The following is a 17791-nucleotide window of genomic DNA, read 5'->3' on the forward strand; positions in this document are numbered from 1 at the left end:
GCAGCGTGGAGTCTCATGCATCTTTGGCTGGGGCTTTTGGCAAAGAGATACGATGGATATTTCTCAGGCAGGATGGACCTGACTTTCATGAAAGCTTAAATCCAGCTTTACAGAATTCATCATTTCAGCACGGCCTCCTACACCGCCCTTGCTTTAGCGGCATGCAGCAATGTCCCCGTGTGCTCCTGAACAAAAGTTCTAATGAAGCAGCAGTTGCTGCTCATCTAATAATGCAGGAGAGCGAGAGACCCAGGAATTGTTCTGGGTTTCAGGCTGGGCTTGCTATCCCGCCTCACACGCCCATAATTAAACACATCTCAGACACCTAAGAGGACACCACCCTTCTCTAGGTATTAGCTGTTACTTATGCCACGAACCCCTTCTTTCCTTGTCCACACCAGCCACATATTAGGACCTTCTCCCTTTCCCTGGCAGAACCCCTGTACACTTTATGCCCCGCCAAGATGAGTCACACAAAGGCACGCATCTCGCCTAGCACTCACCAGCGGGAAACTTTCATTCCCAAACACTGAGACACTAGCAATAGTGTCCTGCCTTCCTATCGCCTGGGCTTCCAGCGTAAACGGGATCTCCACCGAGCTGTGAGGCTGGATAATCCCACACGGCACAGGGCTGGAGTACCACACAGCAGCATCCTCCTTGTGCTCCTGTAAGGGACAGAATCAAAGACAACAATTGTCAGAATGTGACAGAACCTCAGAGTCTGAGGAAACTTCAAGCTCCTTAACATCTACCACAGCAGCAATTCACCCACATTTTTAAAAATCCCTAGGAGAAAGCAGAAAAGCGCAACACAAGGTGCAAGATTTATATGGGGCTAAGTAGCATCCTCACAGGGTCCAAAAGCTGCTGCACCCACAAACACCCACTCCGGTGCTGGTGGCCTCCTTGCAGCCGCTTTTCACAACCTTCAAAGTTCTCCTGCATGAAAGCACCCCAAAGACTAGAACCAAAACTGCTTCCTAAAGAGTTCAAACCGCTCCTGAAGTTCATATTCAGGTAGCCTCCCGTTCTCTGCAAAACTTGAGGTTTGAACACTAAACAGCAAGGTCTTCTCCAAACCCCCTTTTTTTCCTAATAAACCCCTCGATAACGACGTTGGAGGGCAGGAGGCGAACGCAATGCCAAACCTGAGGAAGGACTGCATAGCAGCCTGGAAGATCGCTGTTGTTCACAAGGGTCAGTGTCCGCTCGTAAGGGAATTTCAGAAAGCACCGTCCGAATCTCAGAACAGGGCTGAGCACGTGCAGCGGAGGAACCACACACCTGGGTGAAGAGATGACCAAAGGGAATTAGAGACACTGAGAGACTGTAGAAGTTGTTCACTCCCCAAACAGCATGAAATAGACACAAGGCATTTGTCTCTGCCAGATAGACATTTCCTGCCTCTACAGCAATCACTCACCTCTAACTTCTTTTTTCTCAACAGCCTCTTGTAAAGGAGGGGCAGACCCCGAGACTCCCGTGGCAGAGGCTGCCCAGTGCCCTGCCCCAGTGCTCTCTCATCAAGCTTTGCCCCTCCTTTGCCCCGGGAGGCCGGCAAGGACCCTCCCACAGTCCCAGCAAGGCACGAGCTCTGCGGGAGCCTTCCCGCTGAGGATCAGCGCTCCCCAAAGCTCAAGGAAAACAAGACTCCAGCATCTCAGTAAAAGCAACTCCCTCCTCTCCCGTACCGCTCTCGCCCTGCCTGAAACCTCAGCCGCTTGCCCCCGCGATGGAGGGCACCAGCACCGCCTGCCTCTCGCACTGGGTGACCAGCCTCTCCCAGCTCCTGCAGCTGCCTGGGTCCTCCACCCACCAGCCCACACACTGACTCTTCCCATTCCCACTCGTTTTACAAAATTGCAGCCCAGGCACCGCCTGGCTGACCGCCTGGGAGAGGGAACAGCACCAGCGAACTGCGTCCCTCTTGTCATTAAACTGGCACCCGCTGCGGCGCAACGCCATTGAGCGTGGCTGCAGCAAGAGCAGCTTTTGGCTTAAGTCTGGGAATGTTCATGCTCAAGAGAACCAGAGAAAGCTGAGCTCACCTGCCACACCAAGGACGAGTTTCCCCTTTAGTTTCCCCCCACCAGTCCTGCCATAAGCCCCTTTCCCATTTGCACACGCCTTCATTAACTGAGCCAGACCCCAGCTTTCAGCAGGCTGCTCGCTGCCTTCCAAACAAATGCTGCATTTTGGGCCAACCCAGCACAAGCCCACCGCTTGCAGGGAGAAGCAGGGGCAGCCCTTTGCAGATTCGTTACTCCTCAAGTCCCAGACGACAGGCCAACAAGGAATATAAGCACTGTTGCCTTCAAAACAGAACAAGAAAGGCATGGCCCTGAGCACTGAGCACAGGTGCTCCTCAACACGGCCGCTGGCAAAGCACGGCTGTGCTCCCAGCGAGCTGGGCAGAACCAGCTCATGAAGCACCATTTCTCCTTTGGGGCGGCAGCCAGCACACCACACGCCAGGCAGCGTGCTGGGCCTGGCTACGCGGGGAAAGGTGGCCAGCTGCAAGGAAAGCGCCGGTACCTGGCTGTGAGAGGCAGCGCCAACACCTCCTGGCCAACACCATCCACGTCCAGCACCAGCGCCAGCTCGTATTGCCTCACCGTGTTGGAACACAGGGTGACCTGGTAGAGGAGAAGAGCAGCGTCAAATACTTCAGCACTCCCAGAAGCCATCAGCCACGCACGCGTGGTGTCCTGCACTTCTCCTTCCACGCTAAGGAAAGGGAGCGTTTTGCCTTGGTTCTGCTGCTGCTCCACGTGTGGACCACTGCCTTTCCCAGGAACAAAACTCTGCTGACAAACCCCACCTGTGAAATACACCTTGCACACCAGGGCACGTGTAAGCTAAATCAAAGCACAACTCATGGTCTACTCACCACTGTATTAAGGGACCAATTTTTCATCTCAACTACAATAGCGGGAACCCAGGGGAGATCTGTTGACTTTCCCAGAATGAGTTCAGCTTTACAGTGGGAAGCTGAGGGCAAAACGTGGCCCAGCAAAAGCTGTGCAGTTTGTTCATGGCTGCTGGAGCTTTCTCAGCCCCCGCTGCAGTGAATGCAACTCATCCTGCTCAACAGGAGAGGAAAAATAAGACCGGGAAGAAAAGCAAACTGCTTTATGCAATGGCATCTCTCTTTTCAACAGCCACCTTCCGTCCTCACCCTTCCTCGGCCCCCTTCAAATCAAACAAATCGCTCTAAGCAGCTCAGAAACACACGCACGGCTTCTGTGCTTGACCACACGATACGTGATCCTTGGCTTACGACTCTGGAAACAAAACGCTGCTCCATCCCAGAGTCCCTCAGCTAACAAAAGCCCATCTCTTACTTGGTTATGCCCAAAGCCAGCAGCGCTGCAGCCCTCGCGCGCGTCACTGACGCTGCAGCTCCACCTGTTGAAGCACGTATGGCCGGGCTCATCCCATACCTGGATATCCAGGGCTCCTTGGGAGCGGATGATGCCTTTGCAAGGCATTATGGTAAACTCCATTGGCTTGACGTCATGTTGGGCTCCCTTCCTCCAGGACAGGCAAGCGTTGTCTGAAATCTGAGCAAAACTGGTGACGCTGCGCTGTCCCGAGCCATCGCCAGGAATGCGAAGGTTGAAAGTCACAGGCACCAAGGAGGTGTTAGTGAGGCGACACGACAGGGTGTGAGGAAAGCCTGGGAAGGTGAGACAAATATCAGTTAAGTCCCCAGTTACGCTGTGATTCCTGCTGCAACTCTCCTGTTAGGATAAAACCCTGCTTGGAGTTGAGCTCTTGTCAATGTGCACGGCAGGTAACTGAGAAGCTCAGGGAGGAGCGAGTTGTGGCTGAAGTTGCCTTTTCTCTCGACGGCCGAGCTTGCTTCCTTGGCAATGGGCAGCGGTGCTGGTGCTGAAGAGCACAAGTCTCTCTTTAACTGTGAGGAACCCTCTCACCTGCCCCCAAACCAGCCCCAACTCTTTCTCACTGACGAGCGTGCATCCAGACAGACCATTTATCCTGAAAATTCAGCCTGTAAAATTCCCCATTAACTCCATGAACATTCCCCCGGTTTTCAATATATGAAAGTAGCAGATTTTCCTTACTGTAGCTTCTCTTCAATAACAAGGAAGGACGAAATTGGGCACTACAACATGATGCACAGCACTCTGATGCAGCTTCCCTAGGCAGGATCCTTAAGGCAGCTCCTGTTTCGGGGCAGCCAGACTGAGCACAGCACGACTGAGCACAGGACAACTCAGCCCACCCCACTGCAGGCAAACCTGACGCTTCCTTAGAAACGAGCAGGAACGTGTCTCGCCTTACCTAACAAACGGGGACATCACATCCTCGCTGCCTTTGATTACTGCCCGCAACGCCTGACATCACTTTAGCTCTGACACTTGCTTTCCCTAATGGAAAACCAGTGATACAACCACACTGGGTGGCAGGGGATGTGCTGCAGAGGCAGGACACCAGCCCGCAGCTTGCTCTGGAGCGGACACCAGCTCTGCCAGAAGGAGACACCTCCCATGCCCTGCTTACCAAGCGCTATTTGCATACAGACAGGGAGGAAAACCACCTGCAGGCACAGCAGATGTTTCTCCGTGCCCATCAGCAGTGAGCATTGCCCACCGCCAGCAATTACTCCGGCCGGGGGGCAGGGGGGGCACAGAAAGGACACGCACAGACTGCACAGCCCCAAATGGGACCGAAGTCGCCAGAGGCAGACAACAGTCAGCAGCACAGTTACAAGAAGCAAAAATACAATAGCTGCCTTCAGCTGAAAAGGCCTTGTTAACGAAGTCAGATTAAGTAGGATGAATCTCCTATTACACAACCGTATTCCTGCCCGGTGCGTTTCTTGTGGGTTTATTTATTCAAAAGGAAACACAGCAGTGGCAGAGTGGTGACGCAGGGAGAGGGGGAAGTGGCTCGGGGAAGGTAATGAGCTTACTTAAAAAGCCCACAAACATCATGAAAACACAGAGGCATCCAGGGCGCAGAATGATAACGGCCCTTCAATCAATCCACAATTGATTTCACATTTAAGCTTTAGATCGTCTCAGTAAAAAGCCTTTTGTGAGACTCGAGATGGAGAATCAGAATCTGCATTTCAATGGAGACACTGGGGCTCAGCCACCCGCTCCGTCAGCGCTTCAGCTGGGGAAGGAGAAGGAGCCCACATCTCTGGGGACATCAGTGCCCAACGCAGAGCTACTGCCTGGGCTTATTACCGGGCAGGTGATAACGAGGAGCCCTCACGGCACAAATCAACATCTCACACTAAAGGTCAAGTGGGGTAAGCATTCGCCCCGAGCAGCCACAGGCTAGCGTGTGGCTCAAACGCCCTTCTCCTTCAGCCCCAACCCCTGGGCCCTTCTGGGACAAGGGCTTTCACCATCATTCTGCCGCCAAGGATTGGCAGGCTGGGGCTGAGCAGGCTCTGAGGGCACCAGAAAAATACTGGCTTGCTGTTCCTTTGGCCCTATTTGCTCTCACAACAGCAAAACACCACCTGAGCAAGCGCCAGCCCTGCTTTTAACACCCTGAAGGCTGCTGTGGAGGAACACAAGCGACAGACGCTCTTCAAGTGCTTCATTTCAGTAAGGCACAGACCTCCCGACCTGCGGTCCAAGCCCAGGGCACACTCACCAAAGGAGACATCGCCGAAGTGGAGGGAAGGTACATTGAAATGGAGAGTCGGTCCAATGACACAGCCCCTGTAAGGACAAAGGCAGAGGAGGAACTGGCTTGGTTAAAAAGAACTGCAAAGCCTTCAGCTTTTGTTACCACCGGGACAGATAAAAGCTGGTCTCAGCACCACAGTGGCTTTCAAACCAACCCGTCACCCTCGTGCTCGACTAAGACATTAGACAACACTTTTTCCTCTGCTCCATCACCAAATGAGGTAGGTGGGAGATGATTACCCAGAGATGGCTACAGATGTGCCCACCAGGCTCCTAGAACCCTCCTCACCTGACAGTCAAGGTCACAGGCTCAGGGGATCCACCCACACTGAACCGGAATTCTTCTGTGAATGGCCCCAGGATGGTGGAACTGAAGGAGATCCGGAGGATTTGGAGGCCATCTGGTGAAATGATGCCCTCCTGGGGGTGGAAGGAGAAGCAGGAGCCCAGAGCCGTCGCTGGAGGAACCAAGCTGAAGGGGGCATCGATGACTCCTTTGTTAAACAGGATCGCCTGCAGCAGCAAGAAATCAAAATGGAAATACATGAGGAATCTTCCTTCCTTACAGAAGGCTGATTTCTTCTCTAATTAGACATCTATAAAAGGCAGAAGATACTGTGTGTTGCTGCTTGGCTGAAGCTAAAGAACACGCAACGGGACAGGTTCTTCCTTTGGGCTTTTGCATGCAGAACAGCGATAACTTCACAGAAACGGAGTCACCCTGGGCTTATTCCACTGACACAGAGCAGTCCACTGGGCCTTGCAGTGCAGAGGACGTGCTCAGCATCACCAAGGCGATGCAGACCTGCCCCAAAGAGCAGCAAAGGGCGGTCGCAGCATTACTAGCGCATCGCCACCTCACTGCTTCTGCTCCAGGCGAGCCCAGTCCCGCCAAGGGCAAAACACATTCAGCTCCCATTGCCGCCAACAAGCTCATCTGATGTGGAAAATACCTCGGGACAGCCCTATAACCAGCTTCAGCAGCACTCCCCGACTCTGCTAGGGTACGTCAGTGAGGCTCATTTTATTCTTTTCTTTCATCTGAGAGTCTCTCTGTCTTTGCTCAACCAGACACGTCAAGAAAGGGCGAGAGTGAGGTGCATAGCAGCTCCACCTAGTCTAAAGAATTTCTCTTTCACAAATATTCGCAGCCATCATCTGCTAATTTACCATTATTTACTGTTCCAACAAGCGACGCAATCCTGCGGCGCTTGGTGAGATTCAGCTCTCTTCACGTTCAGCAAGGAGCGCCCACACCTGCCTGTGAGTACCAGCACGCTGCTGGTCACCAGACCTACCCAAAAGCAAAGCTCTACAGTTTCCGATGGCTGCAGGTGACATCCTGCCATTTCTGCGCTCCCAACTACCTGCTCTGGAGGTTTTTTCCCTAATTTCTGTCCCCACAAAACCTGTCAGAAAAACTGAGACAGAAGCAGACATACAGCCCTTATTTTCCAGTCTTGCAGCTGCTGTTGAAAACATTCACCTATTCCAACTCTGCACTGGTAACTGGAAAACTGCTCATGTGTTTTACACCTTAGTTACAAATTGCACTTAGGGATCCTATGCTGAGGTTTACCTCCAGTCTGGCTGCTCCATACAGCACCTACAGTATCATCTACTTATTCACATTTTCTCAAGTAATGAAAAAAAAAATAATTTATATAAATAGACTCCTCCATAAAGTATCAGCATTAAAAATGCATAGAGCGCACAATATTTTGGAAAGAAAACCCCTTAACATGTCCTTCCCTGCCACAGTCAAGCTTTTGAAAGTGTCTGGCACGACGTATTGCCTCATTTTCTACCTCTTTCAGTTGCTGTATTTTTTGGGGGGGTTAGATTTTTGGGGTTTTGGGGGTTTGTTTTTTGGGGTTTTTTTTCGGGTTTTGGGTGGGGGTTTTTTTGTGGGTTTTTTTTTTTTTTTGACAGAAAACTTGCCACCATGGGTGGGGGGAGGGAAAGCTCCTCTGCTTCATTTCCAGAACTGCTCTGCTCTGTTCATAGAGCCAGAGGGGCACCAGGTCTGAAGGGTGGCAGGAGGCTGCTCAGCAGGGACAGCGCTCCCGGTGCCTGCGCGGGCAGCTGTGCGCGGGGAGGCTGGCCGGCTTCCCTCCGGCGCCAGGGACCAGCAGGATGCACTTCACTGAAAGGTGTTTGCAACGGACTCGAGTTGGAACACAACACGTTTGTTCCAGCTGCTTTTTAACCGCCAGGGTACAAAGCTGCAGTGACTCTAGGGCTGAAACAAAAGCCTCTGGATCCCGACCTTTTTGACCCGGTGTTGCTTTCATGTGTCAAGGGCTGGTTTTTCCGCACGAAGCCTCCCAGCTGGTCTCAAAGGGAGGTTGCCAAAAAGCAGCGACTGGGGCTTTGGGAACAACAGACACACCCTTCAGACCCCATCAAAACTATCCAGATTCCGCAAAACCTCCCACATTTCACTCACCTCAAATATTCCCTGCTCACAACTGCCGGCGTTGCCAGAAATCCCACAGGCCCACAAAGCTCACCGCTGCCCCAGGAGCCATCAGGATCCACCCCAACCCCGGAAAACCCCACTGCTCACCTCATAGCTCTGGGCTGATCCAACAAAAACCTTCCCGATGTCCAGCTGGTCAAAGCTGAAGCGCAGCTGGGGCCCTATGCCGCTCCCTTTGATGCGCAGGGGCAGCCTGGTCTCACGGCCTGGGGAGAGATCGCCATGTCAGTACGGAATTCCTTCTGTTCGCCTGGATTTTCCAGGCAGCCTCGGAGTCAGTCCCTGACTCCGGGCTGGGTGGCACCAGCACTAGATGCTCCGCGAGAAGATACAGGACCCCTCTCTTCCCTCAGGAGATATACTTTGGGGCTGGCTTCTCATTTCTAACCGAGTCCTTGGGCTGCTTTAGAACTTAGCAATCACTTTGCACCCTGAAGAAGATATGCTGCGCATAAAAGACGATTTCGGAATTCCTTCCCATGCACTTAGACAAGCTTTGAAAGCCGTTCAGTGAAGGCACAAAGCTCACAAAACAGAACCAAAGATAAAAACCTGCTGTCCGTATCGCTGCCATCAGAGACGACCGCACAGGAGCTGAGAAGGAAGAGCCCAAGCAAGGCCCAGCAGCCGGCTGACAGCCGCACCCCAGCAGCCTGCGGAACCCTGCGCAGTTACCGTATCAATAAAAAGCTGTTTCCTGGCCTTTGCATCCGCCAGCTTGGAGCAGTAAGGAAGGGATCAAAGCAGCTGGGTTAGTGATCTCAGCACCCTCCAGAATGGGAGCCTGGCTGCTGGGGACCACGGGCCTCGCACCTCCTTCCTCTGAGATGGGGAAAATCATTTCCCTGGATGGAAATCTGACAGGGACCTCCCGCTCTTGAAAACCACCTCAAGCAGCACCACACAGACGGAGAGGAAGGACAAGGTAACCTGAACCACGGAGCTTGCTGCAAGCATTCCCTGCCCCGTGCCAGCACAGCAAAGCCATCACCTCTGTAAGGGCAAAGGCAGCGTAACTCGGTGGGTCAGTGATAACCGCTGCCAGCAAAAGACGTGACAGCACTTCTGTCAGCCAGGAGGAGCATAAAGCTTGTCTAGCAGACTGCTCGCACCGTGCTTCCTGGGCAGGGAGCTCACCCTGCTGAGGGCAGCGAGCCCTGTACAACACTACGCAGATGCAGCACGGACTTCGAGCCACGAGGTGACCGGTCCCACGCAGGGAGAGCGGCACACGCCTGGTACTTTCACAGACACCCTGCGCTCAGCGGGGCTCAGCCACCTACGGTCTGGCAGCGCCTGGAGAGCGGGAGGTGACCCAGGGGCAGGGAGCACGTTTCACTCAGCTCCTACCGCCTCAGGAGCCTGACAGTGCATCCATGGATCCAAGGCTCATCTTGCAGGTCTACAGGGGCTTAGTGCTCGTCCACCAAAGCTCTTCTGCGGCGCAGCTCTCTGGCCTTTACAAACACCTTGCAGCAGAGCAAATGCCTGGTAGGAAAGCTTATCCCCTCACTGCTTTGGCTGCTCTAGAGCCATCAGTGGTCAGAGCCAGGCATCCCAAGCCCTGGCTCTGCACAGACCAGCTGGAAGCCACAGGGACAGCAGGAAGGTGCCGGCGCTGCCCTTCCTAGCAAGTCCACGGGGACCAAGTGGGCTGGAAGAGTATTTGTGCCCTGCCTTTGCGGTGGGTGGCAGGAGGAGGAGAAAGGAGCCGTACCTGAGATGTCGCAGTAGACTGTTTGTTGATAGACTCGGGCTTCTCGGGGTTTGAAGATCACCTTAATTTCAATTGAAGAATTTGGCCAGACATCTCCCTCCTAAAACAGAAGCAGACAACAAACCATTTATCCTCAAACACTACATTTCTTGTTTGCAACCACAGCCCTGTAAGCCTTTATTTAGAGCATCAATGAAGAGCAAGAAGCAAACAGCACTTATCCAGCTTTGTAAGACTTTGGAAGCAGCTGCAAAAAATGTCAGTCCCTTACCTTTACTAGCACCTGGTAAAGGCTTTTTTTTTTTCTTAATTAGGGTTCTAATAAAGGAACCCAACTGGCTGCCTTCAGCAAATCAAGCATTTCTTCAGAAGTACCAGCTGATCTAAGCACAAGGCACCTTTTTCCTCCAACCCTTCCCTTGCATCCCCGTCTCCCTATGGCCATGGGAATGTTTTACCCAGATCAGAAGAGAGTCAGCAAGTCAAAGGGATTTTTCCACTCTTCGTTACAAACGTGCTGCCTCTTATACCCTCAACCTGTACGTGCATGTAACTCTTTAATGGATTCTGGTGAGTCAGGGCACTCGGCACCAAGTAGAACAAGCCCTCCTGCCTGGGGAGCAGTGAAGACCAGGTTCCTCCTGCCCTGTGCCGCCAGCACTGAGCCAGCTTGCAGGCTCCTCCAGCTGATGGATGACCTGAGAAGGGAGCTGAGAGTCACATGCAGCCCGGTTCTCTCTGCAAGGTGCGTACATCCCTGTTTCCCTGAACACAGGCTCAAACAAGAAGAGATGGCATTTGCTTACAGCTCCACACCTACTGCAACCAGCAAGCTCTTTTCCTTGCCAGGCTCTTGCTCCGGGATTTAAGTCCGGCCCATGGTACCAGTGTGTGCGCAACCGCTGCTTCCTCAGGGTCTTCATTCTCTCCCCCTCTCTCAGAGTCCTGGCACTGGTGCTCAGTCCCAGGGAGCCTCGTCATGTGTTTTCAGAGACATCCCTGGCTTCTAAAGGCTCTTGCTTCTTGCGACCGGTTTCAACAAAGGCACCACTGACATTCCCCTCAGTCCCCAGCACTACAAATGCTTCCTCATCCATTTCTTGGCATAAATATATGCGTCTCTGACAACCGTAATAATATTTTAAAGCAATGAAAAAAATAAGGAAGACCACAAAAAGAACAGTTATTTTTCTATGCACAAAGCTTGATTCTGCTTGCTGCTGGGTATTCTCCGTACTTTGTCCAGAAGAATCTTGAACTGACTGGAGCCTCCAGCACTGCCGCAGCATAAATATTCAACAACTATAATACTTCCCATCAACTTAGCACATAGAGCTCAGAGGCCAGCCCCCACAAAAATTAAAGAGCTATGACATGCTGAGTTACTGGGCCGCACCTACAATGATTCCCTAATGCACAGCCTGCTCAGAGGGAAGAACAGGTAGAAAGAACTGTTGCCAACTCCAACAAACCAAGCGTAAGAACACAGAAGAAACAATAAAGTCACCTGGATTTTTCTCAAAACCTAGAGAAAACACTCTGCCAGATCAAATGGACTTTGTGTTTCTACCCAGCAAGCAACTGGAGGAAGATGAAGCATTACTATACGATAACACACTCGCTTGAGGAAGCAAACTGGGGACACCAGCCTGCAACCCACAGTCAGCGTACGAGACAGCAGATCCCTCGGGTCCTGCTGGGATGCTGCACAGACTCAAAAGCGTCCAGAGAGTAATCTTGAATTTACAGGAATAAAAGCCTTTGGGGTGCTGCTCCAAACAACATAAGCTCTGCTACGACACCTGGAGCTTGCCTAAGCCGAGCCACTGAGAAGAAACACTCAGATGACGGATTTCCCTGGCTTGGCTAATTAGAGTCTAATAACTCACCAGCGCTCCTCACCCAGCTGCTCGCTGTATGTTTAACAGACTGAATTCAGTGGTCTCACCCTGGGCAGGCAGTCCCTGGGGGGGCGGGGGGGTGGGGTGTGCATTAGCCAGCTGCTTGCATTTGCTTCCAGCCTGACAGCTGTAGCTGAACACACACCCCGGCTCACCGGCGTTCTGCGCTCCTCCTTAAAGGGCGCTGCGTGGGCTGAGCTGCCCGGTGGTGCCCTTAGATCCTCCAGCTGCTGGGGTCCTCTGCCCAGAGAGCTGCTGACAGCCCTCGCTCGGCTCCTGCGTGACAAACTGTGCCTTGCCAGGCTTACCAGCACCACCCGCCACACAAACCATCGCTGCTGCTGTGCTGAGGAAGGACGTTAATGAAATGCTGAGAGTAGTGACGATGCTTGAGGTCTTCATCTTAGAGGGGCACCAAGCGGGGAAGGAGAGCACATCCTGAGCCTTCAAACCAAATCTCTCCTTCCACTGGGGCCAGAAAACAAGCTTCTGGCAGCCTAAGGCAGCAGTATCAGTCTTTCAGGTCAACTATCTAACAAAGTACTCTTTTGCTGCTCGTTTCTGCTGGATCACAAGTCAGTGGTACTCACTGGTCTATTTTATGTGCCGCCATCAGATATATTGGCCTTGTGGACGCTTCGGGGCAGTTTGGTTATTACTCAGAGGCTGACAGAGGCAATACATCTCCCGTTAATGGAAGCAAGCGTAACACAATTCATAAGCAAAAACGAAGCTAAGCAGGAAAGGAAGAAAATTAAAAAGAACCGTTGGCCTGGTGAATATGTATCTGCTAACAACAGCGCGCTTTTCCAGCTGAGTGAGTTGAGCTGACTTTGGGATTCGATGAACTCCAAGGCCAGCACATCTGTGACACAAATACAGCCGACATCTCCGATAAATCAAATCGGAGACACGCTCAGAAAGCCAGACTTACACAACAGCTTGTCTCCCACAGGCTTGGATGGCTGCTCAGAATGTTCATGGTCACATGCTAATTCCAAAATCACTGCCTCCTTTTTCGTTATTATTTTCATCCACAAGTTAACCCCATACAGGCTGAAATAACCCGCTGCAGCTTCCACAGAGAGCAACACCTGGCAGCTACCGGCCCGCTTACACAGCAAAGCTGCTGCACAAACCCTGCAAAGCCACCCTGCCCAGAGAGCCTTTCCAAGGCTATCGTCCCTCCAGCGGCCTCCTAACCTCTGGGAACCTCCAGCCGCTTCTTCCAAGGGTTTGATTCTTTCTATAGGGTGCTCCCAGGGTGATAGGTGGGAAGAGCAGCAGCCGCTTTTGGCCAGAAGGTCCGAGGCAGCAATGTCCAGGCTCTGGCGGGGCCCCTCCAGCAGATTTACACGGCGCTGCCAGAAGGGGCCTGCCCAAGCTAAAAGTTACGGGGCTGTCACCGGGGAGAAGGTTGTGGAAGTCGGCGGCAGTGCATTCTTAGATTTTACACTTGATAAAGAGGAAAAAATACTAACATTTGATGTGAAGACACCCATATGCCGGGGGGGAAGACAGACACGAGCAAAACTCTGAATGTGAAACTCATTGTTCCACAGATCATGGAATTAATGGGAATCAGAAGATTGATAATGCTGGACAGGACAGAAGGGAGAGGCTCCTGCAGTAGCCCACTTACGCTCAGTCCTAGAGCAAACTATAACATCAACACAGCCATTCAGGAAAGGTTTCCACTCAAGACTTGAGGCCAGGCTACACTCTGGCTCCGTACAGCGCTACACGGAGCACCAGGACTCAGTGGGCAGCCAGGCTGCTGGACCTCACCCTAATGCACTTCAGGAGCCCAAGAGCAGGTTAAGCTCGTTATGGAGGTATAGTCGGCTGTACTGGAGCAGGAGCCCTGGGACACGCTCCAAAACCGGCTGACACACTGCAGGATGCTCTTCATGTTCAGCTGATCAGCTCCCACTCCCTGCTACAGCCCTGCTGCTCCGACACAGGCTCTTGGTCACATCACACTGCTCTCAGCTGCGGCGGTGTGAAACTGCAGCTGTGCTGACATGGGGGGCTCTCAGCCTTGTACGGGCTATAGGAGCAACCAAGAAGAGAACATGATCCCCTTCCTTAAAAATAAATAACAAAACAATAGTTTCCCCTATTTTACAAGAAAGAAGAGGCTAAGATTATTCTAGGGTTTGCTCCAAGATGAGAAGGGATTTTACACTGCTCAGACAGCAGGCATTCATCATCTCAGACCATGCAAATATTCAGAATCAGGGCTCTAGTTAATTGAAGGACAGGAGGTTTTGTTTGCATAAATACAAAAGCAAAAACTTTTCTCTAAGCGTGCACTAGAACTCAAAAAAGTCCGTTTAAACCCGCCAGCCTTGCGTGCAGGCTCACAGACGACACTGGGAGGGAGATTCAGGCACGGTCTAAGTCCAGATTATATGAAGGGATTGGTCTTGCCGCAATTAAACTTGGGCTGAACTTGCCCTCCTTTCCATAGAGGACCTTTTCATTCTTCAGTATGTGAACTAATACTCATGGTTAATCCCCACACACTACGTGTAAGGAGTGCCCTTATATATAATCATCGATACCTCGGAACACTGTCAGGACACTTAGGAAGTGCCCTTAATTTACAGCCCTTGCAGCAGAGCTCAGCTTTAGGCAGGCTCTCAACGCCTGCCCGGAGCTCGCAGTTTAGAAATGCTTTTTGCAACAATCTCTCCCAGCCTCACTAGAAACCTCATGTCTCCCTCTAGGCACATCAAGACACTGATGCGGGGATCTGCCAAGCGACCTCATTCAGGGAGAAGGAAGAGGAGGAAGAGGAGGAGGAGGAAGGGAGGTTCTCAGCTATCACTTACCACGGGCTCAATGGCAAAAATATCATCAGAGAAAAGCATAGAGTCTTCCTGCACCTTTGCCCTCTGGTTCTGGAAGGCACGGGAGAGAAGGGCAAGGCGCTCTTGGAGCGTGGGGTCCACCGCGCGCTGCTTGAGAAAAGAATTCCTCTCATTCTCCTCCTGCTTCTGCAGCCTGCGACAGCGCCTGCAGCCATGGGGAGAGACAAACCAAGCAGATCATTTAATAAACAACATATTTGCAGAGACTGTCATGTAAGCGCAGGAGCAGCAACGCACTGGGGGAGGAACAGCAGCAGCAGCTCAGCGAGGGGCTGACCCCAAGCCACGGGGTCCCAAGCAGATCAGGTTATCACTCCTGCACTGGCACGGCAGGCACTTTTACGCCACACTCACAAGCTAAGAAGAGGGGTTTGAAAGCTAGCAGCCCTCAGGAGAGCCTCCTGGCTCAAAGCTACTGCCACGACTAATGCACAACCCCACCAACACCCTCAGATGGCTTTGCCGCCCATAGAGGTGCTCGGGGGAGACGGATGGAGATGAAGGAGCACCCACTGCAGTGCTTCACTGGGAAGCGGAGAAGCAGCCGGGCTTCAGCTGCAGGTTACCAGCATCACTTGTTTATCTTCCCTTTTGCACCGGCAGGGATAAGCGAACTGGCTGCTCCGTTGCCTACACTGCCATCCAGCAGAGGATCCCAGAGCACTTGCAAAGCAAACTAATGCATTCGGGCATCGCATCACTTCAGTGAAATTAATGGGTTTAGGTGCATGAAGACAGAGGCCCTGAGAGCCTTGCCTGGCATTGAAACAGAGCAAGGTCTTAAAAAGATTAGTCAGGATGTGTTTGGTACTGTGCTCTGGGTGATGCTCTCTTTGTGTTGAGGTAAGAGAGAGATGGCAGGGCCTATTCCCTCCCACTGACCACGTTCAAGTAGAGGAATGTGCTCTGAATGATTAGAAAAGGTAAAGGCGTGTACTCTGAATAATTAGGAAAGGTTCCATTGAGGATGTTAAAGGAAAACCATGAGTCAGAAGATCATTGAACAAAGAAAGTTGAAAGGTTTACTCCACCTAGATCCCACCTATTATGAATACAATGACTAGATGTCGAAATCAAATGAATATGTATGTAAAGATGTTGTAACCTCTCACAAAAACTGTATAAATTACCCGACTTTTCACTGAAAACTTCAGAGCTAGTTTGGCCGGTGCAAATCGGTAGCTCCCCAGTGTTGCACGGAATAAATACCTTTGCTGCTTAAAGACAAAATTAGTCTCCGAGCTGTTACTCTGTGCCGTTTTGGCATCAGCATTAGCCAATAAAGAAGTCAGCACCAGCACCTCTGAATCCAAACCCCTACATCCAGCCTTGAACCACTTCACCTTTTTCCTCTTTTGGGCCTTCTCCACAGAGCTTTGACACAGGTCACCTCTGCCTTACTTGGTAGTTGTAGCAGCGATCATTGCAGCGTTGAAAGCTCACAACCGAGAGGTGAGGAGGGAGCACTGCTGCAGAGCACTTGCTTCCCAGCTGGCACGTTGCTGTGCCCCCTTCACGCTCCAGTCCCCTGGCCACCAAGAACCAGCAGGTGACTACTCGAGGGGGGTGAGGGGAAGGCTCCGTACACAGAAAATCGAGGCAACACGCTATAAACAGGACAAGAGTCACCACCCAGCTGAATTCCAATACAATCAGCAAGGAAACACAGTCACGGACGTTCCTAGCGGCACACAGACAGAGCCTCGGGCAGATGCTGTCACCGGTGCCAAAAATACTTTCTTTGGCTCGCTCCCAGTGGAGTGTCGTGGGAAATGTTTCTCCATGGCTGACCTACAGCGCTGTGCATGAGGAGGGCTTCCAGCCACCGACATGAGCAACCCTCAACTCAGCCTTCAGCAACGGACAAGAATTCCACCACTACATCCCAGAAAGTCCTGCAGGAGGGAGACAGAGCAAACCCCTGGGTAGACCTTGTGACGAGCCAGGTCTTTCTGGGTGACAGCAAAGCACAGGCTGCTGCACTGCCTCCTCCCATTGTCAAAGTCCTCTCTGCTCTCAAAAGATCTCAAAAGCTGCTCCGACAGCAGCACAGTGGCCTCGGAGCCATGACCACCCCTAAGACTGCAAGTAAGGAAGAACAAAGCGCCCTGGTCACAGTAAAGAACACAGGCTGGCATGAGATCAAGCGTCACTGCAAAAAAATTGGGGAAACACGTCAACTCTGGCGAAAGCTGGTTGCTTCTGAGGGGACAGAGGATCACTCAGGGTCCTGTCTGAGACGGGCAGCTGGGGAGAGATGCGAAAAGAATGGCACAGGGAAGTACCAACAGAAGGTCATGAGATTTTTTCCTTTAGCACACTGCGCTTGCACCAAAGTCACACACTGTGTAATTAAAAACAGAGAACAGTGGAAAACTAGTTTTGGCCTTCAAGGCATTTCTGACCTAATTACATTGAACTTTATTTGCTCAGAAGCCCTTCAAAAGTGCTCCAGTTGAAGGCAGTTTCCTGATCAGCTCTGGGTTCAGACTAACTCCTATACACCTACAGCCGTCCAACTCTGAAAAGTCACACAAGGACTCCCTAAATCACCCCAGCTTTGAAGTGTCGTTTCCAGTGCCTCCCCCTGGGCCAGAGGCGTTTCCTTGCTGCCCCAAACGGAATTTCAAAGCTTCAGAGACACCCTTTGGAGAGCCTGCCCCACCTCTCAGCACCACGAAGACACAGGTGCTGACACCCAAAGGCACTTCCAAGTCCTGTCCCTGACTTCCCCGCAGAACCCTCCACCTCCAAACTCTCCCCAGCCCCGGAGAAGGGGCAGGGATACCTCGTTGTGCTGGAAGCCGGGACAGCGCGAGGCAATTCAGCATCCTACAGCCGGATGGCCTCAACGTTCGGGGCCAGCAAAGCACCCTGCCCTGCGCACTACTGCAAAAGCAGGCTGAAGGAGGTTGCTGTCCTACAAGAGCTGGAGGGGAAGAAACTGCAGTGAATATCACAGCAGGTACGCTGCCTGCAGCTGTTAGGTGCTACTGCTCAACGCCGTCCCAGGTAAGGAGTGCCGACACTTTCCTCAGCCTCACAGACCCCCTGCCAGCCCAGGGACCAGGCCTCACTGATTTAGGGCTCCCACAGACGGGAATTTGCTCTCCGAGGAAATGCAGTCATTGCAATCAACC

General features: G+C 52.2%; 1 protein-coding gene across 1 annotated transcript in view; it reads right to left on the reverse strand.

Moving 5' to 3' along the window:
- Window positions 1-17791, reverse strand: part of LOC121081929 (hydrocephalus-inducing protein homolog) — a 64648-nt gene that overhangs the window by 26581 nt on the left and 20276 nt on the right. Inside the window, exons 8-16 of the mRNA XM_040581282.1 lie at window positions 14613-14796; window positions 9875-9974; window positions 8245-8363; window positions 5965-6188; window positions 5641-5708; window positions 3447-3682; window positions 2539-2639; window positions 1152-1287; window positions 504-668 (exon numbers count right to left, since the gene is read on the reverse strand). Coding sequence (XP_040437216.1) covers window positions 504-668; window positions 1152-1287; window positions 2539-2639; window positions 3447-3682; window positions 5641-5708; window positions 5965-6188; window positions 8245-8363; window positions 9875-9974; window positions 14613-14796 — 1333 coding nt within the window. The remainder of the gene's footprint in view (window positions 1-503; window positions 669-1151; window positions 1288-2538; window positions 2640-3446; window positions 3683-5640; window positions 5709-5964; window positions 6189-8244; window positions 8364-9874; window positions 9975-14612; window positions 14797-17791) is intronic.

Source organism: Falco naumanni (genome assembly GCF_017639655.2).
Source record: "Falco naumanni isolate bFalNau1 chromosome 21 unlocalized genomic scaffold, bFalNau1.pat SUPER_21_unloc_1, whole genome shotgun sequence".
Lineage (NCBI taxonomy): Eukaryota > Metazoa > Chordata > Aves > Falconiformes > Falconidae > Falco > Falco naumanni.